At 43.8% G+C, this 26442-nt stretch overlaps 2 protein-coding genes across 3 annotated transcripts in view; both read left to right on the forward strand.

Moving 5' to 3' along the window:
* The first annotated feature begins 551 nt into the window (after positions 1-551).
* Positions 552-26442, forward strand: part of FCN3 (ficolin 3) — a 50708-nt gene continuing 24817 nt past the window's right edge. For both annotated transcript variants that reach the window (XM_033954747.1, XM_033954748.1), the window contains exons 1-7: positions 552-652; positions 2830-2889; positions 6773-6865; positions 8165-8337; positions 15957-16197; positions 17763-17961; positions 18313-18503. In XM_033954747.1, the coding sequence (XP_033810638.1) occupies positions 595-652; positions 2830-2889; positions 6773-6865; positions 8165-8337; positions 15957-16197; positions 17763-17961; positions 18313-18503 (1015 nt within the window). In that variant the 5' untranslated portion in view covers positions 552-594. The remainder of the gene's footprint in view (positions 653-2829; positions 2890-6772; positions 6866-8164; positions 8338-15956; positions 16198-17762; positions 17962-18312; positions 18504-26442) is intronic.
* LOC117364977 (digestive cysteine proteinase 2-like) lies at positions 19157-25121 on the forward strand. Its single transcript, XM_033954749.1, has 4 exons — positions 19157-19225; positions 19718-19879; positions 22934-23123; positions 23249-25121. The coding sequence occupies exons 1-4, from the start codon at positions 19172-19174 to the stop codon at positions 23434-23436; spliced, it is 594 nt and encodes a 197-aa protein (XP_033810640.1). The 5' UTR covers positions 19157-19171; the 3' UTR covers positions 23437-25121.

Consider the following 26442-nt stretch of genomic DNA (forward strand, 5'->3'; position numbering starts at 1 on the left):
TATGATCACACTACCCTACCACCAACTCCCACTGTACTTCCCTTTTAATTTTTGCAAACTATGTCAAGCTCTATATTTATAGAGAAGATGCGGTATATAAGTTTAGCAGTGCGGTGTTTGGAACCCATAACCTCAGGTTGCTAAGGCTGGAGCTCTGACCACTGCATCACACTCTCCTCTCCTCCCTATATACATCTTTCTTTGTATTATTGGTGAGTTCACACCCTAATTGTTTCTTTATTTGCTAAAGTGCTCTGTGCTATTGAGTAGTTTTCCAAACAGCCAATTTTCTCCGCTTTCCTTAATGGTTAGTTCCCCCACCCGTATCATTAGCTTTCTCTGTCACCGGACCTTGCTTTTTGTTTGATGCTGTCAAATCTTTTATCTGTGCACTGGCCCTTTAAGCCCCTCATGCGTCACACAGTCATATGCTCAATCACTTGATACATTCGATGCTCAGTTTCCATTTTTACGCCAATGAAAACTGCTTTCCGCTTTTGGTTTTCTCCCATTGGCTCGTGGGGTTGGCTGTCAGGGCTAGTCTCTTCCTATTAAGGTGGTGCAGACCAGCTTTCCAAGAGGAGGAAGGGCACGATGGGGGCTCGCGAGCTCCCCTGGGCTCTGATGGCTTTGCTGAGCAGCTGTTTGGCAAGTGAGTACAAGGGCAGAAGTGTGCGCGCTGAAATGTGTTTTAGCGCACCGGCTTGCGTCTTATGCACGACTCTTCTTCGCTACAGATTGTAACTTTATTCACTGCCCTTCGTGCAGAATGCGGCACCTTTGCAGACGGATCCGATGGCGGCCGTGTGTGGCTCCAATGTGCAAAAGTGATGCGGTTGGGTGACTCTTCTGTGAGGGCTAAGCCGGGGGCTCACAAGTGATTGGGCTCCTGGTTTTGCAGAACGAGCTAGTGTTAGAGCAGGGTGACCGGGTGACCACTTGACCACCAGCAGCCCTGGTCGCCCTGCTTTCCCCTAGCTCCAGCCGTCTTTCCTCTTGACTTGCTGCAGGAGGCGCTCTTCTATACTTATTACTAAGACAAAAGGGTCTCAGTGATGGCAGTAGACCATCCCAGGTGGGTCAGTTCCAGTTTCCTCTTTAATTCTCTGCCTCCGTATACTATACAGTATATTTCCTAGGGCTGAACTATTTTTAGCGAGCCACCTACCCTGTGTCTCTTCAATCTCTCCCCCTTCATGTTCCAAGCCTGGATTCTCCTAGTAAGAGAAGTGGGAGGGGGTTCACCCTGGTCACAGTCTTTGTAAAGGGTGGAAGCACCCGTTCTCCTCTCTGCCCCCCTTCCCACCCCTCATACCGTGCATATGCGCCCCTTCCCTCATTCCTCTTTAATTTTTCCTGCGCAAGCAGCACTGCGAACTTGCTGCTCACGTCGGTGTCGTTGCTCTGATGTAACTTCCAGGCCCCGTGCCGACACGGGCAGCAAGTTTGCGCTGTTGCTTTTGCCTGGAAAATTAAAAAGGTATGGGTGAAGAGAAGGGGGGGGGTGACATACTACTATTTATCGCTTATATAATGCTGAAAGGTGTACACGGCGCTTTACATTTTGACATTTATAGACGGTCCCTGCTCGGAAGAGCTTACAATCTAACTTGGACAGACAGACATAACATATAGGGGTAGGGATGCAGAACCCAAGGTGAGAGGAGTTAGGAGTCGAAAGCGCTCTCAAAGAGGTTATATTTTAACTGGGCCTTGAACACTGCCCGAGACGGAGCCCGCCGTAGGGATTTGGGCTGAAGTGAAAGGCTGCTACTTTACCTCAGGCCCAATGTCATAATAAAAAAAAAAAAACCCAAAATAAAAATAAAAACTCTAAAAAGATTACATTGTATATTCCAAAGCAAATAACTTTTTATTCTAGTAATTAGTATTATAGCAGCATTTGTCAAATCAGTTTGGACATATACAATGGAGAGCAAAAACCTCATACAAACAGTGTTGGCATCTTTCTGTAATCAGGGCGCAGTTTCTCTAAAGAGACTGCCAGAGCATGAGGATTTTATACAGAAAGTATCTTTTTCTAGTAAGACCTTCCCCTGGCTATTATGTACCACCCTATTGGATAATCCAAATGCCTATCTAACTCCCTCTCCTAGTCCACGCCTCCATTATTCCCTGGGGGGCCCTGGACAGGCATAGCTTCTAGAACTTTCTTCTTCTCAAAGTTTCCATTCTTTACATGGGTACAGCATGACTTTATCAGTTCCTAGGTTCCCGGACAGAGCGTTCTGCTGACTTGCATTTTCATTTCAGCATTGTTTTGGTGTCCTTGAGAATACACACTCGCATGCCACACATTAGCATCTCAGCATCTGAACTGAAACCAGTTTGCCCAAGCCCGTGACTAACAACTTCAGCAAAATGAAGGAATAGGTCTCGCAACCTGTAAAAGTCTCCCATAAGCTCCTGCCATCTATCTCAGGGCAGCTTGTTCCAAGCATACGGCGCAGCAAGGCAGAATGGATGGAGTCTGGAGTTGGCAGTTGAAGAGAAGGGCACAGATAGGAGGAACTTGCCAGCTGAGCAGAGCTCATTGGGGGGGGGGGGGGTGGTATAGACACTGTCCCACATTCTGAGGGCTCATACAAGTTCTAGGAAGGAGAAGGTGTGTGTGAGTACATCTGTGCTCTGAAAGCAAGAAGCTTTTGCATGTTTAAGAGGAGAATATTTTGTGTCTTGCTGCTGCAGGGTACTGAGAGCAGAGCTCATGCACTGGTCTGGACCCGAGAGTGGTCTACCTGATCAGACATGAAAGTACACTGGATGTCAGCTTCTAATCTAACATCTGTATGTTTCCTTATTGTGCAGGGTTGGAAGCCACACATGACTTGATGCTTCCTGACTTCAAGGATGTGTATCATGTCTCAGGTAAGGAATAATAATTGGGGGGGGGGAGGGGGTCAATGTAAGATATTTATTTAGATTTAAGAACTGACATATTGAGTCAGATCAAAGATCCATAAAACCCATGAGTGGGCAACTCTGGTCCTCGAGGGCTGGAATGCAGTCGGGTTTTCAAGATTTCCCCAATAAATAGGCATGAGATCTATGTGCATGCACTGCTTTCAATGCATATTCATTGGGGAAATCCTGAAAACGTGACTGGATTCCGGCCCTCGAAGACCAGAGTTGCCCACCCCTGATCTAACCCAATATCTTCCTTCAGTCCAGGTCCCAAATACCTGGCAGAATTCCAAAGAGTGACAAGATTCCAAAATCCAAAGAGTAGCAACATTCCATGCTACAATTCCCAGGGATAAGTAGTACAGTACTCCCCTGAAATTCACAGGGGTTCCGTTCTAGGAACCCCCCGCGAATACGGTTTTTAGGCAGGGGAGACAAGAGAAGGCAGCCGGAGCACCGGCAAATGAAGAAAATCACTCGCTGTATGCTCCAACCGCCCCTTCCTGTACTAAAGTCGGGCCTCACCAATCAGGAGCTGCTTTGACACGCAGCTCTTGATTGGTAAGGCCTGACTTTAGTACAGGAAGAGGCGGTCGGAGCATACAGCGAGTGATTTCCTTCACCCGCTGGTGCTCCGGCTGCCCTCTCCTGCCTCCCCTGCCCGGTCATTTGCGGTCGGAAAATACCGCGATTGACCGGGACTGTGAACCGCCAACCGCGAATTCGCCGGGGAGCACTGTATCTTTAAACTAAGATAATTAAACAAGCCAAGAGGTTTTCTGCTGCAGAAAAACATAGGAATTGCCACTGCTGGGTTAGACCAGTGGTCCATCGTGCCCAGCAGTCCACTCACGCGGCAGCCCCTAGGTCAAACCGGTCATCCTTGGAACCATTTTTAAAAATTGGTGTTAACACTGGCTACTTTTCAGTCTTCAGATATTGTGGATAATCTCAATTTCATTTTTGAGTTTTCAGTATCTTGGGGAGTATGCCATCCGGTCCTATTAATTATTTCTATAGCGCTATCAGACGCACGCAGTGCTGCAGAGTCACAAAGAATAAGAAAACAGTCCCTGCCCAAAATTTACTGCTCTTCAGCTTGTCAACTTAACTTCTTACATCTTCCAGGTTCACTTTGATTGCTTTTGGTCTTGTGACTAAGAAGAAAAATAATTTCACAAGAGCAACTAATATGACCAATAATTTTACAATCAAATTTAAAGAACTGTTTCCAAACTCCATAGAATCCTTCCCTCCACACAAAACACACACCATCTTCCCTCCCGCCCATCCATTTCGCTCGTAATCAGTTCACCACATCCCAGTATCTAAACCTCTTTGCAACCTCATCTCCTGCTTAAGCGTGCACAAATAACCAGGATTTCACCAGTTTCCTGAACTCTGTTCTTTGGTAGAGTGTCCAGAAGAAAAGCCTTCACGCCAGATGCAGATTTTTTAATCTGGATAAGAATGTATTGGTCTTTAAGTTTACTTGTAGGCTCATCTCTTGAGGCGAGTAAATTAAGTGGGTTTGTTGGGTTTTTTTTTTTTTTTTTTTTGTAATTCTAGTTTATAGGCAATGACTTAAATGTAAAATGTGGATCTTTTAAGTCTTTGGCACTGGCTGCTAGAATGTGAGGCTTTAGTCTGACCTGGCTTGGCTTGTACGTGTGAGGGTTTTGGAAGTATTTAAAACATTGGCCACAAACATCTCAAAGCAGATCTTGGCAGATGCTCTTCTTGCAAAGAATTTGCAGGCATGAATTGCGTAACACATGACTGACTAGTTAATTTTAATTGTTATTTTTGTACCTGTCTCTGCTTACATGGCCTCAACTGTTTAGCAAACAGTATTGAGCAAGCAATATTTTAGAAAACATTTAAGGGGGAAGTTGCCTTTTTTTTGTTTGTTTAATGTATGGTTAATAAGTTAAGCAACTGCTATATTAGAAGCCCTCTCCTACTCAGCCTTGTCCTTAGATTTCATTGGCTTAAATCAGGTCGCCAGTCTCCCACAGTGCTTTGAAAGGCTGCAAAATCTGATCCATCCTGTGGAAATTCCCATTTTCCCCCCTCTCTCCCCTCCCAAAGAGGAGACCGTGGAGTTGATGCAAAGCAAGCTTGCACTAGAGACATGGGCTAAGGGCACAGCTTCTAATGCAAGCGTAATGCCCATTTTTTGCCCACCGATGCAGTATGCAGATTATATGCAAATATAATGCAGGGCACTCTACACTAAAGGCAGCTGTGCCTATCACGTGTGTGTGTGTGTGTGTGTGTGTGTGTGTGTGTGTGTGTGTGTGTGTGTGTGTGTGTGTGCATTGAAATATTGTTCAGTGTCTTGTCGGCATCATAATTTCTGTGCATAAATGTTTTACGGTGCCAGTGTTTATGCCCAAAGCAACATTCCAGGACGTGTGCAGATAGAATTTTTTTTTTTCCCCCTGCACAGACCTGTGTACAGAGTTATCCCCTTCTCTGTCTTGTCTTGTTTTAAAAAAAATCCACGCTGTTCAGCCTAAAGCCTTCTGCTCAGCAGTGGCGTAGTGAGGGTGAGAGCCGCCCCTCCCCCGCCCTCTTCCCCCATCCCGCCTGCCATGCACGCCTCCCTTTCCCTTCCCCCGTTCCTTAAGTTGAAGTCGTCACATGTGGCGGTGAACGACGTGCTCCTGGTGACCCCCGTTAGCTCTCCCTCTGACGTCACTCCCTATGCGCGGTACCCGGAAGTGACACCAGCGGGAGAGCCGACAGGTTTGCGAACAACAACTTCAGCTAGAGGGAAGGGAAGGAGGTGTGCGCGTGGAGGGGAGGAATGGGAAGAGGTGGGGGAAGGGCAGAGAGGAGGAGGGCTGCTGGTGCCCAGGGTGGACCACCCACCTCATCCCCCCCCCACTGTGCCACTGCTGCTAATAGCCTCATTACCACTGAGCGCCAATGTCTAATGCAGTTTCTAGCTTCGATGCAAAACCCCTCTTTTGGAAACATCTCTATTCCTTCTCTTCGCAGCACTGATCAAAGACCACATTAACTGGACTCAAATGCTCTCAACTGTTCCTAATGGGGTTAAAACAAAAAAAAAATTAATAAAATGTGCCTATTTAGTCAATGTATTACAATCTTGAAAAATCTGTCAAAGAAAATAAATGGCTGCAGTGTTTTGTTTAATTCTATTGGTACATAATCATCTCAAACAGTTGCCATTTTGTTGAAACTGCCCTTCTTCCTTTTCCCCCTTCCTACCATAACCTCCTATTCTTAAACTGGTCCACAGTGCGACTTGCTGGGTTCCCATCTGATTAGAGAATGACACGGTGACAAAATTCATCACTGTTCCCGTCCCCGCGGATAACTGCGAGAAATAATCCCATTTCATTTTTTAGTGTCTATTTCAGCCTCAGTCCTTCTACACCAGCATTCTTCAAAGCAAAGCTTGCGGGTCAGTGGTTGTGGCCATTCATACTCTGATTCTTATGTGAGACAAGGATAATGAAGCCATTGTGATATCACTGATGTGATTGGCTCTTAGGCACTGGTGGAATGAGGCATTATGACATCACAATATCTGCTCTGGGTACCAGAGACTGTCATTCTGTAGTGTCTGTTTCAACCTCAGTCCTTCTACACCAGCATTCTTCAAAGCAAAGCTTGAGGGTCAGTGGTTGTGGCCATTCATACTCTGATTCTTCCCTCTCTCCTTAAAGAATGACATGAAGATGGTTTACCGCGGTTATCCACGGGGACGGGGACAGTGATGAATTTTGTCACCGTGTCATTCTCTACATCTGATCTGCATTTATGTGGCCTGACTGACATGCTTGGGGGTGGGGGGTGTTCTTCTGTCCTTCAGGGATTCTCTTTCTGCCATTTGCTGAGATTGAGGAACCGTTCGAGGCCTGGTACAACTTGTCAGGTGAAGAGAGTCGCATTGAGTTCTATAAAGGTAAGCAGGACTTGGGACTCTTCTCCCTTCCTACCCCTACCCCCATCCGGGTCTACGACAATTGGTAGGATGACAATTGGTAGGAAGATCCTACCAACTGTCACCCTAACAATTGTTGTCCTACCTCTTACATCTACTAATAGTCGGAAATAGGAGGCTGATCCTTGTCCCCCTCCCCGATCCACCCTCTGCAAGAAGCAGTAGCATTGGGAGGCCATGCCCCCAAACCCCCAGGAGAAACAGCAGCTTGGCAGAAACCCCTTCGGAAGGCCCAACCCCTTGGAAAAAGAAGAAGCTTACCCCCCAAGAAGAAGCATCTTGGTGGCATGGGGGCCCCCCCAACCCCCTGGAAGAAATAGCAGCTTGGCTGCAACTCCTCCAGAAGACTCTCCAATCCCCGGAAGAAGAAGCAGTGCAAAGGCCTACTCTTTCTCTTCCACGTGTTGTACAGCTGTTCACATATCTGCAGGCTGCGGGTGACCCGGAAGTGTTCCCTCTGACATCAGAGGGAACTCCCACCAATGCAGAAAGAGCTTCTGATGTCGAGTGAATGCTTCTGGGTCAGCCGCTGCCTGTGGATTTCTATGTAGACCTTATAGCCGGCAATAAGGAGGAGGAAGAGAAGGAGTAATATTTTGCAGAGAGGTGCAAAAACCCATGGGAAGGAGACATGAAGAGGTATATATCACAGGAGAGGCCCCCTGATGCAGAAGGCCTATGCAGAGAGGTTAAAAAAAAACCCATGGGAAGGAGGCACAAAGAGGCAGAGAGGTACAGGCCTCTGCAGAGAGGCACAAAATTCCTGTGGGAGGGGTACACTAAGAGGTACGTACCATGGGAAGGCCTCGCATTCTGATGCAGTAGATCTACATGGGGAGCTACAAAAAACCTTTGGGAGGGGGGCATGAAGTGGTGGAGAGGTACAAAATACCTGTGGGAGGGGGGACATAAAGAGGTACATACCACAGGAGAGGCCCCTCATGGGAGGGCTTCACGTTCCGACACAGTAGGCCTACCCGGGGAGGTACAAAAAATACCGTTGGGGGGGCACAAAGAGATACCTGTAATAGGGAGGGCGACAATTGATAAGATGACAATTCATAGGAAGACAATTGGTAGGATTCTCTAAATTTCAGCATGCTACTTGTCTGACCCCTCTCGTAGCAAAGGTTCAAGACATGGGAGGGGCAGGGGGAGAAGCGTGCTATAATCGTAGCAAGGGAATTGAGATCCCATCCCAACCTTGATTCTGGTCTTTCATATCTTCCCTGATTAGAGTTGACTCTGGTCTCCTTGTAGGGCAAGTCATCACCTTCCAGCATGGTTTTGAGAAACCTTTTGGCATTGGTTATAAAATTACCCCAGAAACCACGGAAACAGAGGTCAATGTCAGGAAGTGTTTCCAGGTCAACGGCACAGCCCAGCTACCCATCCTTCCTCAGAGTGTCCTCCCTAGCTTGAAAGGTTTTAAGGTAAGACTTATTTGGGTTGGTGTTGGTGGAAGAAATCGGTTCATTCTGTCTAGGTCAGATGAATCTTTAACCCCTCCCCCCCTCTTCACTCCAAAATTGAATGTCTGATTGACTTTTGGGGGAGAAATCTCCTGGTGTATGGTACATTGTATCATTTTAATGAAATGAATATAACTGATGGGGGGGTCGATATTCAGCGTTGGTTAACCAAATAAGAGAGACTCCTACCTGGTCAACTAGCACTGACCAGGTCCCCACATGATATTCAGTGGTACTATCTGGTTAATGCTGGTGTGGTCTGGGGGTGGATTCAGGGTGCTCAAAATATTCAGGCACTGCCAATATCCAATGGTGATACCCAGATAACTATCCCTTTAACTTAGACCAAGTATACGGATTCTGCCTTTGAATTTCATAGTACTCGGATAACTCCCAGCAGGCTCTGAGTACCTGGAAAGGGGCCAGCACTGCATATTTGAATGTCCTTCCATTCTATCTATTATGGTACTATTTGTATTGTACTGACATTTTTTCCCTCCGTATATTTATTGGGCAAATAAAATACAGTACTTCAACCTGGCCCAACAAGGATCCAATATACAAACAAGATAACGTACCAATAATATAGAGACACTTTCCCTTTTTACCTCGCTCCTCGCCCACTATCAATCCCTCCCCCTTCCCTACAATAGAAACAAAACATTTAAGGTGCTGGATATACAACTCTAACAGAATACAGCTGACATTGGCTACAAGTTCAACAGTGAGCCATTGGGGTCAACAAGTTCCAATAGGGCTTCCAAGTATATTGCAATATTCTCCCACTTGGAGCATCTATGCCAGTGATCATCTGTCTCTAGTTCAATAGTCGACTGAGCCATTGGGGGTCAACGAGTTCCAGTAGGGCTCCCAAGTATATTGCAATACCCTCCCACTCGGACAATCTACGTCTGTGATCATCTGTCTCTCAATCTGGAGCACTCTCAATCATTAGCGCTCTCCACAGCTCCAGGGAAAGAGATTCAGCCCTCAGCCATCTTAACAAATTTGCTTTTTTACCCAATAATATGGCTTCCCCCCCCCCCCCCAGAAAAGCCGTCATTCCCTTTGGGACTGGAACAACCATACAAACATTACAAAATAATATTGTAGGTGATAGTATACAATGAGCCTTAAGTAGCACAGGAATATGGTTTAAAATTCTCTTCCAAAATCGTTGTATTACAATACATGAATAAAACGTAAACTTCCTGATGCTTCATTAGGACATACATTTTTGGGCAATCGGAATTGGGTTTTAATAAAACTTGCTTAGCATGTCTTGGAGCAGTCGCGTAGTAAGGGGGGGTGAGGGGAAGGTCTGCCTCAGGCGCCATCTTCCTAATGGTGTGACACCCCACTCCTCTCCTTGCTGCACACATGCACGCCTTTTACCTTCTCCTTACTTCCCCGGTGTGAGGTTGCTGCCCATGTCATCGGCGCTCTCTCTGACATCACTTCTGAGACCCACGCCTAGGAAGTAACATCAAAGGGCAAGCCAATACCGACATGGATATTCTGCTCCTGCCAGAGAAATTGAAAGGGATGGAGGCACGTGCGCATGGTAAGAGTGCCGCTCACCCTTACTAAGTCTCTGTCTTGGAGAGATATATACAATAGCTTAACTCCCAAAGAGGAGTCGGGGGCTGCGTCTTAACCATGGATTTGCTCAACTGAAATTTCAACACCCAGGTTACGCGTCCATGTACTGCGCTGGCATTTCTCCTATGATTGTTCTACAGCCGTGCCTCTCAAACGGTGTGCCACGGCACAGTGGTGTTCCCTGAAGAGATTCTGGATGTGCCTTTTTTTTTTTTTTTTTTTAGCCGATGAATTATTCATGATTCTCATTATATAAGCCACAGTATTACTTTGTAGGTATGATTTCTGATGATTGTGTGTTTTGTTTTATTATGTTTTTACAAAATTGTCTGTAAATAAATTAAAAAAATTTATTAATGATATTATTTATTTAAAAAATTTCTAAAATCCCCTTCAAAAGTGTACACTAGAATAGATGACACGTTTGTCACGTATGCAAGAGTCTGTCAATGTTATGAGCGTCCATGTGCGTAAGGATACAACCGCCCAGACAAGCATCATTCTTTATCGTGATTGGTCCTTGAAAACTAACAGGAAGTGATTTTTTTATTTTTTATGCAGTCATTATCCTAACTTAAGCAACAAAGCAATCGAGGCTTTGTTACCGTTTGGATTTTATCTTTGTGACCTTGGATTTTCAGCTCTGACAAATTAAATTGAAAAAAAAGAGAATGACTGCAGATGGTGGATGGTGAAATGCACGTTTGCTTGTCGACTATCGAACCGCGTTTTGAGTTAATTTGCCCTCAAAAATGAACACATCCATCGCACTGATCAGCAATTCTATTCTATCTACTTTAGTTTCACCATTGTTACAATTAAATCTCGGTTTTTGCCACCTTCCCTCCTCCCCTTTTACAGAAGCTTAGATCGGTTTTTGGCGATAACGGCTCCTATACATATAGGAATTCTATGAGTGTCGGAGCTGTTACCGCTGCGGCTAGCGCTAAAAACCGCGCTATGCTTTTGAAAAAAGGGGGGGGAGGTAATTTTTTTGTTGGCTTTGCAATTTTATAATTTCAGTTATAATGGGCGACGAAGAAACATTTGCTCTGTTTAGAGTCCCAGAGCTAAAAAAAAAATAAAAAAAAGTTTGACAGACCCTGCTCTATATAGTGCTATTAAATGTATATATTTCTGGTACAGTTTCATGTTTGTTCCATTACGAGATTTCAGTTTGCTGTTTCCAAGTTTACCTTCATTGATTTTGTTTTATGCTTATTTGGTTCAAGTTTCAAGTTTTATTAATTCTTGATGAATCGCCTATTTAATTTCCTAAGCGATGTACAATACAAATTTAAAAAATAACAAGTAATATTATAATAAATAAATAACAAACTACAAAAAAAGACAATACACGAGTAGGGAGGAAAGAAGGGAGAAGTTACAATTTCTTTGCAAAAAGTTAAGGAACATATAAAGGAAAATAACATAAGGGAAATAGGACTTTAAAATAGCAAGTTAAAAGGAAGTTTTGGTTAAATAAATCATAGATTAAAAGCTTCTTTGAAGAGATAAGTTTTTAGGGATTTTTTAAAAGAGGCAAGATCTTTATCATTTCTAATATATTGAGGAATGGAGTTCCATAGAAGAGGTGCTGTGACCGAGAACATATCCTGTCTTCTGGTCCCGATTATTTTTAAAGATGGAACTGTTAATAAATTATTGGAGGATGATCAAAGAGTTCTAGCTGCAGTGTATGGAATAAGCATCCGTCATTCATACTATTGTGATGCTGTTAATAAAATTGTAACTTTTTAATGTTAAATTGTACCTGCTGTATACCACCTGGAGTGAATCTTTTCATAAAAGTGATTAATCAATCCCTATTAAAAAAAAAATTTTTAATCCCAGTCTAATTTGGCTGCCAACAGAAGAACCAGTGCTGGGTTCCCTGTGCCATGAACTGTCATTCACACCTACCTAGGGACTTTTTCCTCTACACTACAGTATATAAAAGACTTACCCTATACTCTCCCATTTTAGGTTTAATTTAATTTATTCCTATCCCGCCCTTACTCAGGGCAGGTTACAAACTAACCTACAAAAACACATACAAGATCGACAATAAATGCACCCATAAAACAGAGCAAAAATACAAACAATAAAATACATTGGTGACCAGTGCCTTACTGTCATCTCTTCCTCGTTAACCACCCAGCCTCATACCCTGTATTTCATCTGGCAAAAAAGATGCCATGCCCTCTTGGAGCCTTGTCTCATATGCTTTAAGGGTCCGTTTTACAAAGCCATGATAGCAATTCTCATGCAGCAAATACTCTGAAGCCCATACAAATTGAACGGACTTCAGAGCATTTGCTAAGTAGGAATCGCTACCACGGTTTTGTAAAAGGAACCCTAAATTTGTCACCAGATGTTGCTCTTAGCGATGGACATGACTCCTCCTTCCTCTCCCTCTCCCCCTCCCCCAGGGGCAGAAAAGCCATGAGTGCTGCTTTCAGAGTATCTCCCAGCGAGCCTAAGGTGTGCAGAAAGATTAGATCTATAGACCCCCCCTGCATGAAAGTTCATAGCACATTCTGTTCTGAACATAACTATTCAAGATGCTTATTCTAGAGAACTCATAAGAATAGCCTTACTGAGTCAGATCCATGGTCCTTCAAGCTTGGTAGCCCGTTTTCACGGTGGTCAATCCAGGTCACTAGTACCTGGCCAAAACCCAAAGAGTAGCAACATTTCAGCATCTCGAGGAGTAAGCAGGATTCTGGAACCTCTAATAGTAGCAACATTCCATGCGGAATCGCCGAGTGGCAACATTCCATGCTACCGATCCAGGGCAAGAAGTGGCTTCCTCCATAGCAGACTATGGACTTTTCCTCCAGGAACTTGTCCAAACCTTTCTTAAAACCAGCTACGCTATCCTCTCTTAACCACAACCTCTGGCAATGTGTTCCAGAGCTTTACCATTCTCTGAATGAAAAAAAATTTCCTCCTGTTGGTTTTAAAAGTATTTCCCTGTAACTTCATCGAATGTCCCCTAGTCTTTGTAATTTTTGACGGAGCGAAAAATCGATCCACTTGTACCCGTTCTACTCCACTCAGGATTTTGGAGACTGCAATCCTATCTCCCCTCAGCCATCTCTTTTCCAAGCTGAAGAGCCCTAACCTTTTTAGTCTTTCCTCATTCAAGAGGCGTTCCATCCCCTTTATCATCTTGGTCGCTCTTCTTTGAACCTTTTCTAGTGCCACGATATCTTTCTTGAAATAAGGAGACCAGAATTGAACGCAGAACTCCAGGTGAGGTCACACCATGGAGCGATACAGGGGCATTATAACATTCTTAGTTTAATAATTCCTAGCATCTTCTTTGCTTTTTTTGTCCACCACTGCACATTGAGCAGAAGGTTTCATCGTATTGTCTACAATGACACCCAGATCCTTTTCTTGGGTGCTATCCCCCAAGGTAGACCCTAGCATCTAGTAACTGTGATTTGAATTTTTCTTCCCTATTTGCATCACTTTCCATTGTCTACATTAAACTTCATCTGCCACTTGTATGCCCAGTCTTCCAATTTCCTAAGGTCTGCCTGCAATTTTTCACAATCCGCATGCATTTTAACAACTTTGAACAATTTAGTGTCATCTGCAAATTTTAATCACCTCACTCATCGTTCCAAATTCCAGATCATTTATAAATATGTTAAATAGCACTGGTCCCAGTACAGATCCCTGTGGCACACCACTATTTACCCTCCTCCGTTGAGAAAAATGACCATTTAACCCTACCCTCTGTTTTCTATCCGATAACCAATTCCTAATCCACAACTGAACTTTGCCACCTATCGCATGACTCTTTAATTTTCTCAGAAGGCTCTCACGAGAAACTGTGTCAAAAGCTTTCTGAAAATCTAGATACACTGCATCAACAATGAACCTTTATCCACATATTATTTAAAGAAGTCAAGCAAATTGGTGAGGCACGATATCCCTTGGCTGAACCCGTGCTGACTCTGTCTCATTAAATCATGTTTGTCTACATGTTCCACAATTTTTTATTTTTTTATAATTATTTCCACCATTTTGCATGGCACTGAAGTCAGGCTTGCCGGTCTGTAATTTCCCGGATCTCCCCTGGAACCCTTTTTTAAATAATCAGCATAACATTGGCCACCCTCAAATCTTCCCTCTGACATCATTTCCTGGCCCCACAGGCCAGAGAAGTTGCTTGCACTGATGAAGATTTAAAGAGGTATAGTGGGGGGGGGGGGGGGGAGGGTGCAAGTATGACATGAGGGGGTGAAGCAAGACGGAACCTGGTGCAGTGCACTCTCCCCACCCCACCCACCCCTTAGATCCCAAGCTCATATCTAGATCTAGAATGAAAGCTAAGATATATCAGTCTCCATCTAAGCCAGGGGTCTCAAAGTCCCTCCTTGAGGGCCGCAATCCAGTTGGGTTTTCTGGATTTCCGCAATGAATATGCATGAGATCTATGTGCATGCACTGCTTTCAATGCATATTCATTGGGGAAATCCTGAAAACCCGACTGGATTGCGGCCCTCAAGGAGGGACTTTGAGATCCCTGATCTAAGCAGTGCGGTGAGTTAGTCAGCGACCTGCATCTTAGTCTCGAGACCCAACTTCCTCTTCAATGTGTGCCAGCTTCTAGTTTCCAGTTGCTCAGCTATCCTTTTAAGGAACTTGGAACAACGGCCCTTACTTTCTCCTTCCCGTTTTTAAGTGTCTGGCTCTGATAACCTGCTTGTCACATACTTTGGCTGGCTTCAAGTTCTTGCAGACTCAGCGAGCTAAAACGAGACCCTCTTGCATCATTCCAAGGTGTTGCTTCTCCCTCCAATCAGTGGTCTCTCCTTGATCTATAGTACTTGGAGATCCTAGTTCTGTAGAAGCTGATGCGGTGCTACAGAGTATGAAGAGCTAGATAACAGGTATTGTTTATTGGAAGCTTCTATATAGCTACTAATAACTGGGGAGGTCAATTCTGAGTGGTGTGCATGAGCTTCAGTAAAGGTATTACAATACCTGAGCTTCAGTAATGGTGTTACAGTACAAAAGCTAAATATATGTGAATCTTACCTATATATACCATCTATACACCATATATATTCGAATATAAAACGGGATTTTTGGGCCCAAAAATGGGGATACCGCGTTATATTTAAGCCAGCACCCCTCCCCGACTTATTGCAGGCTGCCGCCAGGCTCTGCAACCTTCCCCCTCCCTGCCCTGTCCGTCGTACCTCCTCTGCTGATCCCTGGTGGTCCAGAGGTGCAGTGGAGAGGAGCAAGCTTTCCTCGCTCCTGCTCCGCTACTAACCTGGTCAGTTGGTGGCTGCTGCGTGTTCTGATTTCTTCAGCCACTGAGCAGCACCGAGTAGGAACGCGCGGGAGTCGGTCAGGAAGCCGCTCAGCGCCAAGCAGCAGCACCAAAGCACGCTCCTGCTGAGTGCCGCTCAGCGGCTGAAGAAATCAGAACTCATGGCAGCCACTGACCGGGTTAGCAGTGGGGCAGGAGCGTGGAAAGCTTGCTCCTGCCCACTGCACCTCTGGACCACCAGGGATCGACAGAGGAGAAACGACAGACAGGGCAGGGAGGGGGGCTGGGCGCAGAGCCTGACAAGAAGGGAAGGGGGCTGGTTGCAGAGCCTGACAGAGCAGGGCATTTGAATATTAAGCTGCCCGACTTATATTCAAGTCAACCATTTTTCCTCCTTTTTGGGGGGAAAATGGGGGTCTCGACTTTATATTCGGGTCGATTTATATTAGAGTATGTACAGTACTATAATATTGTTTCTGTATTGTCATAGACTTGGCTTTCTTTGTATTATTTGTGAGTTAACCCTTTTGTGTTCCAAGTGAGGGGTAGCCTGCTGTTCTTCCATGTTGCTACTCCCCTTAAATGTTTAATGTTACAAGCAGTGGGAGCATGGCATTTGGACAATATGGTTTCCAGGCAATCTCCATGGTACAACAGCATCGTCTTTGTTCTCGCACAGCTGCTAAGAAAGGAGCATTTCAAGAGAAAACCCTGCACAGTCTGGCAAAATGTTACTATCTGGGGTAAGAAGAAGAATGTGTATACCCTGTGGGTGACCAACACCAGTCGGGGTGCAGAGCCGGTCCATTACGAAATGAGGGGATACAACAGCCTGCTGGGGTCTCACTATGACAAATATGAAGTAACTTACTACAGGTTCTCGCACCATGTCTGCCCCAGTGTCTTCCAACTTCCCAAAGGTAAGAATAGCTGATCCCTAATCTCCAAATCAACCTGGAAAAGGATTCAAGGTGCCAGGCATCTTCTGAGGCTTCACAGATCCATCACAATTGTCACTCACAGATAATATTTAATGTTCTCATAAGTCATTTGGTTGACAGAAGAGTGTCGATGAACAAGTGGCATAGCCCGATATGATTTTTTTTGTGGGGGAGGGGAGGAGGTACAGAAGTCTATCTTTGCTTGCATCTGACAGTGGGTTTGTAAGTAAAGTCTGAAATAGCTGTCTTGCTCACTCAGCATCCCTGTCTCGGCACCCTGCGCTACGGTTACCCTACGGCTCCAGAAAAAAGGAAAGACCGAGACATCCAGAAGTAAAACCCGGATGTCTCGATCCATCTTCTTTTTTCTGAGTCATATGGCAACCCTGCCCTGGGCCACCTAAACCTCTTGCTCGCTTTCTCATTCCAAGTCCCCTCCGTTTTAGGGTTATCATATTTGAAATCGTAAAATCCCCGAATGCAAGGCCCCCATCCCGTTCCAACAGCCCCGCCCTGATGCGCCTCAAACCCTGCCCCCAAACAGCCTCGTCTCTTTGCTGCCAGGGTCTGATGGACCTCCGAGCATACGCAGATGCATATGACATCAGCGTATGCTCAGGGGCCCTCCAGACATGGCAGGGGGTTTCCAAAACCCAGACAAACTGCTGGGTTTGGGAAATCCATCCAGGCACCTGGACATGGCCTCTAAAAAGAGGACATGTCCAGGTTTTCTCGGACATCTGGTAACCCTACCTCCCTTCCTCTGCTTTTTTTTCTTCGGCCTTCCTTTCCTCTCTGTTTCCTGTTCATTTTTTTTTCTCCCAACCTGGGGCCCACTGCCAGTTTTTTTCCCCATCTCCAGGACCCCTCAGCCACTGTGGCCTAATAGAAACTAGTGGTAGCAGTTGCCTATGACTGCCTGCTTCCTTCTCTCTCTGCTCACTGAAGTTTGTCTCCATGCAGGCCCCGTAGTCTCGCAGAACACGCCAACCTGTCAGCGAGCTGACAGAGAATGTAGCAGACTAGTGCTGCCGCTTCCCTTGTGCGGAATAAAATCTACACGCAGTAGACCAGTGATGACAAAGCTGTAACCTCAGGAAGCTCCAGTGGTCAGCTAGTAATGGGGGTACTGGATGGCCTGGTCCCCTCCACCCCCTTCCCTGTGGCCCTGCAATGAACTCTGGAGAATTTAGCAAGTGATAGATTTAAGGGCACCTCCAAAAACGAAGCACTTTGTGCTAAAATCAGACTAAATTGCTAGGCTATGTTCATGGCAAGCAATTCATTTATAGAATTAAAAATACAGCTTCAAAACTACAATGAAGCAAAAGTGTTTGTGGAGGAAATTTTTAAAAAATGTATACAGAAGCTTCAAATATTTCATCAAAATGTTCGATTAAGTGTTAACACTATGAGTGCAATAAAACCATATGATACGTGAATAAATCTGTCCTTTACAAAGGGACAATGGTGCAAGCACTTTAACCAAATGAGTTTTTTCCCCCTTTAACTCCCCACCCCCGCTCCCGTCACCACCGTACAAGAGTTAAAATGCGAGGGGTTTCCTGGCCCTGGAGTTGAGCATCAGATCCTGGCAAATCCCATGCAGGACTATTTTGGGAGAGATCAAGGGTCAGAGCGATTCCACCAGCTCTTCCACCACTATGCCAAGAAATATGGGAAGGAGTACAGCAGGGAAGAGGATCTGGAATTCAGGAAGCAAACATTTATGCACAACATGAGGTAAGTGTAGTGTGACCATATGGCTCCAGAAAAGAGGGGACGGATTGAGACATCTGGGTGTTACTTCCATTGGAAGTAAGGAGAACAGATTGAGACATCTGGGTTGCTTTCAATGGAAGTAAAACCCGGATGTCTCAATCCGTACCCCTTTTTTCTGGAGCCATAGGTAAGTGGGAAAGGGATGTCTTCTTCTGAATCGAACAACCATTATTAATAGTAAATTGATCTAAATGAAGATAAAAGGGAATGGTTTTAAATTCAAGCTTTCTGAAATCTATTCAGGAAGAGGGGTATTGGCATGGAAAGTGATGGATGTCCACCCAATTCAGGCTTATTTTGTTAACTCTGTAGGTATGTCCACTCCAAAAATCGAGCCAACTTACCTTATAAGCTTGCTCTTAACCATCTGGCTGACCGCACAGGAGAGGAGCTTGCAGTACTGCGAGGGCGTCAAAGCAGCAAGGCCCCCAATGGTGGGTTGCCATTCCCAGCAGAGCAGTTTGAAGTAGACCTACCAGACAGCATAGACTGGAGATTGTATGGTATGTATTTATTTAATTCGATTTCTTTCTTTTTTTTTTTTACATTTTATTTATTCATTTTTGAATTCTTACAACAAGTGAATTAAACATAATACAAACAATTTTCATATATCACTTGTATTTACAATCAAATATTCTTGTAATATAAAATAAATACCCCCCTTTTATCAATATTCCTATTCCATATGATATACATTTCCCTCCCTATCCCCACCTGTCTACTACCCATGTGCTAAGATATCTGATCATTAGAGTAATTAGTCAATGGTTCCCATATTTATTTAAAATTATGAAGATTCCCTTGTTGTAACGCTAACATCTTTTCCATCTTATATATGTGACAGACTGAATTCCACCAAAATGTATAATTTAATTTAGTATAATCTTTCCAGTTTTGAGTAATTTGTTGCATGGCGACCCCTGTCAATATTAATAATAACTTGTTTTTAATTCAATTTCTATCCCGTCCTCCCAGTAGCTCAGAACGGGTTACAAGCAAACATTCACAGTGGAATACGTTTGGACAGTATAAAGACTATACAGCAGTCAATTGTCTTCCGAGTGAGCGGAGCTGGCCCTTCATCTCTTCCCTGTCATACTTCCGCCCGCTCACATCATTTGTTCCCACGTGGATAAGCACAGCGGTGTCCACTCCCCGTGCGCCATCTATGATCCTGGAGATCCTGCTGGTCACATCCTTTACTCTTGCTCCAGGCAGACAGGTGACGACTCTGTCCTCTCTTCCTCCTGCGGTGTGGCTGTCCACGTGTCGTATAATGGAGTCGCCTACGATGATCCCCATCTTCTTTATTCGGGAGTTCCTTGGGGGGCGTAGGTCCACGTCCTTGGAGTAGGGCCAGTCATCTTCCTCCAATGATACTCTTGAAATTGTTTCCTGTTCTTTGGGTGGGGGGACATCTTCCTGTGCTCTCACTATTCCTCCTGTTGTGCGGTTGTCTCCTATCTCGTCTTCGTTTTCTTCTGTGTTTGCATGGATGTCTTCTCTCCTCACATGTGTTTCCTGAGTACAGTTTTCCAGCCCTGGGAACTCTACGTGGTGCTGATGGGCTTCCTCTATCATCCGGTTACATTTACTGGACTGTTGGCATAATTGATAGTCGATCTCAGCAGACCAGATGGTCCAATTTGTCCTGACGTTTGCCCACCTCTTGGATTTTCCCCTTTAACCAGCTTTTGTCTTAATGTCCTTGCAGACTGGTGAACTGATCCCATTGTCGCAACAAATGCTGATAGACTGCAGCTGGGGTTTTGGAAACAACGGCTGTGATGGCGGTGAAGAATGGAGGGCCTACGAGTGGATTATGAAACACGGTGGCATTTCTACTGCCGAGTCCTATGGACCGTACATGGGTCAGGTAAAGCTAGAGGCATAAATGAGGTGGGAACGGAGACTGAGGCATGGTCGTTGGTGGGTGCACAACTGATTTCTTACATGATTTGGCTCAGTTAAAACTCAAGAGGGGAGCTTCTCAAAAGTTTGCCATGGAAGTGAGACTGGTAGTAGCCAGCCTTACTTGAAAGGCAGCTCAGCTTCTGATGCTCAAAAGGGTTCTCGGGGGCTTCTACCAATTGCAGAAGTAGCCACTGAGAACACTATTCAAATACATAGTAACATAGTAAATGTTTTTTATTCTACTGTCCCCATATCTTAGCCTTTTGGAACTCAATCTGGGATCAAATAAATTGTTTATTGGAAAACCATGTAGCGTTATCTTATGATACTGTGATATTTGGAATGTCTATGAGAAAAAAGAGTCAAGATATCATCAAGTAATAATAAACTTTTAATGATCATGACTGGAGTTGCCATCCAACATATTACTAATAATTGAAACGATCATACTAGGTTGAACTTTAATTTTTGGTGGAATTCTTTATGCCACATATATAGAATGGAAAGATCAATAGCGATACAAAATGGAAATTATAATAATTTTATTAAAATTTGGGAGCCATGAACGTCTTTGTCATGATTAAATGCCATTTTTCTATTAGTCATACACCATATAGTATTGGGAGGGGGGAGGGATACAAATATAGGTTTCTTACTATGAATGAAGGGCTTTGAGGGAGGGAGGGGAGAGGGTTACATTTGGATGTTTAGATTATAATGATAAGATATGCAAGTGCTCTGATTAATTGTGTTTATTATGATTGTTGTACACTTGATGAAAGTTTTAAAAATGAATAAAGAATTATAAAAAAAAACAAAACATAGTAAATGACGGCAGTCTGCCCAACCAAACATGCTCTTTCAATGTATATTTTAATTTAAATGGTCCTTTTTCTTAGATATTTCTGGGCCAGAAAACCAGAGCCCTGCCCGGTAGTGTGCTTAGGTTCCATCTACTGGAGTCTCCATCACTCTGGCCCATCTTAACCATCGAAACCCTCCCCATCCCGTCCTCAACTGAATGCCCATATACGGGACACAGACTGTGCAAGTCTGCCCAGTGCTGGCCTTAATTCCTTCAATATATACCCATTATTTTCTTATTCTTGATCCTCTGTGGTCATCCCACGCTTGTTTGAACTCTTGTCACCCTTTTCTTCTCCACCACTCCCTTGGGAGCGCATTCCAGGCATCCACCACCCTTTCCGGAAAGAAGAATTTCCTAGCACTACTCTTGAATCTACCACCCCTCAACCTCAAATTATCCCCTCTGGTTTTTACCATTTTCCTTTCTCTGGAAAAGATTTTGTTCTACGTTAATACTTTTCAAGAATTTGTACGTCTGAATCGTATCTTCTCCCGTCTCTCCTTTTCCTCTACAAGGAGCTCATTGGCATTAAAAATAAGCACTCCTTGTCATGCAGAGCATTTCCCTCTTAACTTAGGCACCGGTAGAGCGCAGTTTATAGAATATGGTACCTTGATATCTGGTGCAGACTTTGAGACGACATATGCCTTCAAGATCATTGAGGTCACAGTCAGCACTCGGGAAAACACATTACAAGAGAACGCAAGCAACATTTGTGGAATGGATTGCCAGGTTATTTGAGATTGCATAAAAACCTGAGATCTTAAAAAAAAAACAACAACCCACAATTGGAAACTTATTTATTTGTACAAATTTTTTTTTTTTTAAATTAGAATGGTACTGTTTTTAAGTATATTTGTTGTAATATGAGGTTTGTAAGGAAGAAGTTGAAGTGATAATGTTTTTCTTCCGTTATGAGTCTGTACGTTATGTTTGTTTTATTGTAATCCACGTAGGCATTATTATTTTTTTATTTAAAAAATGTATATACTGTTTAAAACTAAACAGCTTACATAGTTTACATACACAATGTTAAAATGAGCAGAAAATAAATTTTTTTAAAAATAAATATATAAAAATTGAATGGGCTACATGTTCTGACTACAAGTGCTGTTGATGCCACACCTCATGTCATTCTTTTGTTAAAAACTGTTTCAAACCCAGCTACAGTATGAGAAATTAATGGATATAATATTGTAGGTTAAAATCACACAAGTGCAAGTAGCAGCAACTGCTGAACTTAAGAATAGCCTTACTGGGTCAGACCAATCAAGCCAAGTTGCCCGTTCTCACAGTGGCCAATTCAGGTCACTAGTACCTGGCCAAAACCCAAATAGTAGCAACATTCCATGCTACCGATTCAGGGCAAGCTGTGGCTTCCCCCATGTCTTTCTCAATAACAGACTATGGACTTTTCCTCCAGGAACTTGCCAAAACCTTTCTTAAAAACTACACAGCTCCTGATTAGTAAGGCCCAACTTTAGTGCAGGAAGAGGCGGTCGGAGCATACAGCGAGTGATTTCCTTCAGTCATCGGCGCTCCGGCTGCTCTCTCCTGCCTCTCCCACGAAAAACCGTATTTGCGGTTTTTCAAGATTCACGGGGGTTCCTGGAACAGGAAGTACTGTATGTGAACGTCTAATGTAAATGATTCATAATAGTCAAATACTTGTAATGGTTAAGCCAACCAGAAAAAAGGTAGAAGACAAGAGATAAGAAGTAGATCTATAGGAGGTTTAAATCAAAATAAACAAATGAATCTGTGATATGTATACATCGAAGGCCTGAATCACAGTGTTCCTATATCAGAGCCCAGGTTTTGACATAGGAGGATGTAGAATTATGGTTTTCAGCAATGTATCTTTCATATTTGACATGTAAACAAACAGAGTGATTAAACTCAAGTTTCAAAAAGTCTTTCCAATTTTGGAGAATTATTTTAATAGCAATGAACAGCAGGGATACCAACAGCCGATAATATTGGGCTGATTCAAGACGGGGGATTCTAGAGTATCGGTTAAAGTTGACTCTGTCCCAGGATGAGCCATGCTTTTCTATATCCGTAGGGAAGATAAAGCAGTTCTTTTAGGTTGACATAACCTACGCTTATCCTTTTTTCTCTCTCTCTTTCTGTATTCAATCATCTCAGAATGGATATTGTCATTACAACCAGTCTGAGGTGACGGCCAAAGTTTCCGCATATATAAATGTCACTTCTGGGAACATCACGGCCCTGAAAACAGCCATCTTCAAGTTGGGCCCTGTTGCAGTCAGCATTGATGCCTCCCACAAATCCTTTGCGTTCTATGCTAATGGTATCTACTACGAGCCAGCCTGTGGTAAGTGACGGGCTTTGGTGTGGGTCAGGAGGGTTGGGAAGTCAATCTCACCCTTTGGCAAATATTAAAATTGGCATTTTGTACAAGCATTCCAATACCATGGTTTTTTTTTTTCTTTTTTAAAGGGAACAAGACTGAAAACCTGGACCATGCTGTCTTGGCTGTGGGCTTTGGAGTCCTGAATGATGAAACTTACTGGCTGGTAAAAAACTCCTGGTCCACCTACTGGGGCAACGACGGCTACGTTCTCATGTCCATGAAAGACAATAACTGTGGCGTAGCCACAGATGCGACATACCCACTCCTAGCTTGAACCAATTGTCTACTCAAGGAGGGCAAAGCAAAAATCCTGCAGAAAGCATGCTTGGTGTGGAAGGACTTCCGAAAGAGACACATGTCCTGTGTTTGAATTTGATGTAGACGTCTAGCGATGAGGCTGACCTCCAGAACTGCTAACACACTGTCCAAAAATGTAATTGCTTATGGGCAGTGGCAAAAGGGGCTCTTTAAGGCTCTGCTCTTATACCTGGACAGTCTAAAATGGATCGGGACAGAACTGAATCTGATGTAATGGGGTTGTTTTAGGTACACATCCCCCCCCCCTCCATATTCACGGGTTTGGAACTCATCACTTCAGTTATTCGCAGTTTTCGTCTGGGTGCCCCACCCCCACCTCCCGGACCTCTCCACTTAACTTGATTTTTAAAACCCAGTGTTCTAGCGGTGAAGCGAGGCAGGAATGATCTTCCTTCGCTCCTCCCCTGTGTGGAACTGGGAGCAAAAATGACTGCCATGAGGTCTTGCAGCAGCCATTTTTGTTCCCGGTTCTGCACAAGGCAGGAGCATAGGAAGATCGCTCCTGGCCTGCTTCACCGCTAGACCACCAGGCTTTAAGTAGTAAGGTACAGTGGATAGGTCCGGGAGTGGGTCAGAGTTGGCCCTAAAGTTATTCACAAATTTTCCATATTCGCAGGGCGGCTCTGCCAATAATCCCCACAAATATGGAGGGAGAAGTGTATTCAGTATTTTGTGAGTTTGGATTTGGTAAGACGTAAGCATGACTAGAGTTCTTGGGCTGCTTCTGCTCATCTCTCAGGGCTATTCTTTAATGTAAGAATGTATTCCTAAATGCCTTTATAGCAAGGATGTCTAAAGAGGTGGCTTTGACAATAAACTTCATAAGAAGAAAAAATGTGGTCTAGTAGGAGCATTGATGAAGGACAAGACTAACAACTGAAGAGTAAAAATCAGGTGATACCTAGTTCCAGAGGTTCAAGTTTATTTAAAATTTGATGCAATCGCTTATCACATTTCTTAGCGGTAATAACAGAAAACATATACTGTATAGACAGAGGCAAACAAAATGAACGCTAGACTGACTCACTGATCAATAGGAAAAGAGGAAAGGAACTACAATGGCTAAAGGACAGAAGAATGTGTATGGTTAAAACAACGGGGAGGGGATGTGTGAAAGAATCAGAATTAAGATGAGTCAAGATTGGAAATTGATCCGGGGGTCAAATAAATTGTATGTTAGAGAATCATGTGGCCCTGTCATATGACACAGTTTTGTTTGGGATGTCTATGAGGGCCAAAAGTCAAATCTCCTCGAATAATAATAAGCTGTTAATGATTTTAACAGGAGTTGCCATCCAACAAATAACACACAATTGGAAAGACTATAGAGGGTTAAACTACTGTTTCTGGCGGAGTTCGGTGTGTCATGTGTATGAAATGGAAAAAACATTTTAAGAAATTTAAAGATGTGTGGGGACCATTAATAAATTACTATAATAAATAATTGTATTTATCCCCGTTTAGGGTTTTATGAAAAATGTGATAGGCAATTACAAGTATATTTGGAAAGGGAGGGATAGGAGGTAATTTATAGTATAAGATGACTGTAGAATTTCAAGTGAAGAATGTTTTCATATTTTAAAAATGAATAAAGAAATATAAAAAAAAAAGCTGAAGTACAAATAAAAAATAAAAAAAGATTAGTCAAGATAGCTGACTCGTAGGTGTTACATAAGAATAGCCCTACTGGGTCAGACCAATGGTCCATCAAGCCCAGTAGCCTGTTCTCACGGTGGCCATTCCAGGTCACTAGTACTTGGCCAAAATTAGCACACCTTAGTAAAAGAGGGGTAAGTGTGTAAATGTCTGCCCCACCTATGCCCCCCTCATGTGCTAAGCCATATTTGCGTATAAAATTTTAGAATACCTCTTTGCGTGCTGCTGCCATTTAAATTAACACATGTACACGTAGATGGCACTAATCTATACATTTAAGCGCACAAATTGCAGTTACATTTACATTAGGTTTCCTAGGAATTTGTTGCCAGAGAATGTGATGAAAGCAGTTGGCTTAGCAGGGTTTAAAAAAAAAAAAAGTTTGGCTAATTTCCTAAAAAAAAAAGTCCATAAGATGAGGAGATCCACTGCTTCTTCCTAGGATAAGCAGCATAAAATCTGTTTTACTCTGTGGGATCTTGCCTGGTGTTTGTGTCCTGGCTTGGACACTGTTAGAAACAGGATACTGGGCTTGATGGATTTTTGGTCCGTTCTAGTATGGTAACTAAGAACACAACTAACTGTAGGCCCTCCAGGACTATTAATGAGCTAGAGAGGAGTTTGCAGCTTTATCTCTGAAGTTCCCAAAGGGTCTAGTCCATGCACTGCTTTGAATTATCTGTGCTGTGTTCTTAGTCTGCCTGTGGACCTCCATGCTGCCTCTCTCTGCAAACTGCCAACGGTTTGGGCTCTCTCTCTTTGCTGTGGGTGCAATTGCCCCTTCACTTCCCTTTTTCTAGCAGCTCTGGGGTCCCAAACTCCAATTTCATAATATAATGTGAAACAATATTGCACAAGGTGGGAGAGATGGTTGCACAAGGTGAGAGAAATGTGAATTCTCTACTTTTTCATTGTGGTTTCTTGAGTATAAAAAGGCCTTCGAGTGTGTTCCCAGGACAGAAGCGGAAGGAGAGGCACAGCAAGATGAGTCTTTGCGTGAACGTTTTCTCCTGCCTGGCATGGTTCATTTTTATTTCCACATCAACCAAAGCTTCTCAAGGAGAAACCGTCTCCGACTCCTGCTCACGTGAGTATGAAGGAAGAGAAGACACAAAGCACTGGCCACTTTTTGGTGGCACTTTAAAGATGACTTAGATGCAGGGCTTTTCAGAGAATTGCAGAGGCCCTTTCGGGAAAGGGAACGGGGACTTGTAGACTGCCTTTGGCATTTGAAAGCTGACATACAAAGCAGTGGACACTGGAGGATTAAGTGGCTTCCCCAGGGTCACAAGGAGCAGCACCGGGA

Source organism: Geotrypetes seraphini, chromosome 8 (assembly GCF_902459505.1).
Source record: "Geotrypetes seraphini chromosome 8, aGeoSer1.1, whole genome shotgun sequence".
Lineage (NCBI taxonomy): Eukaryota > Metazoa > Chordata > Amphibia > Gymnophiona > Dermophiidae > Geotrypetes > Geotrypetes seraphini.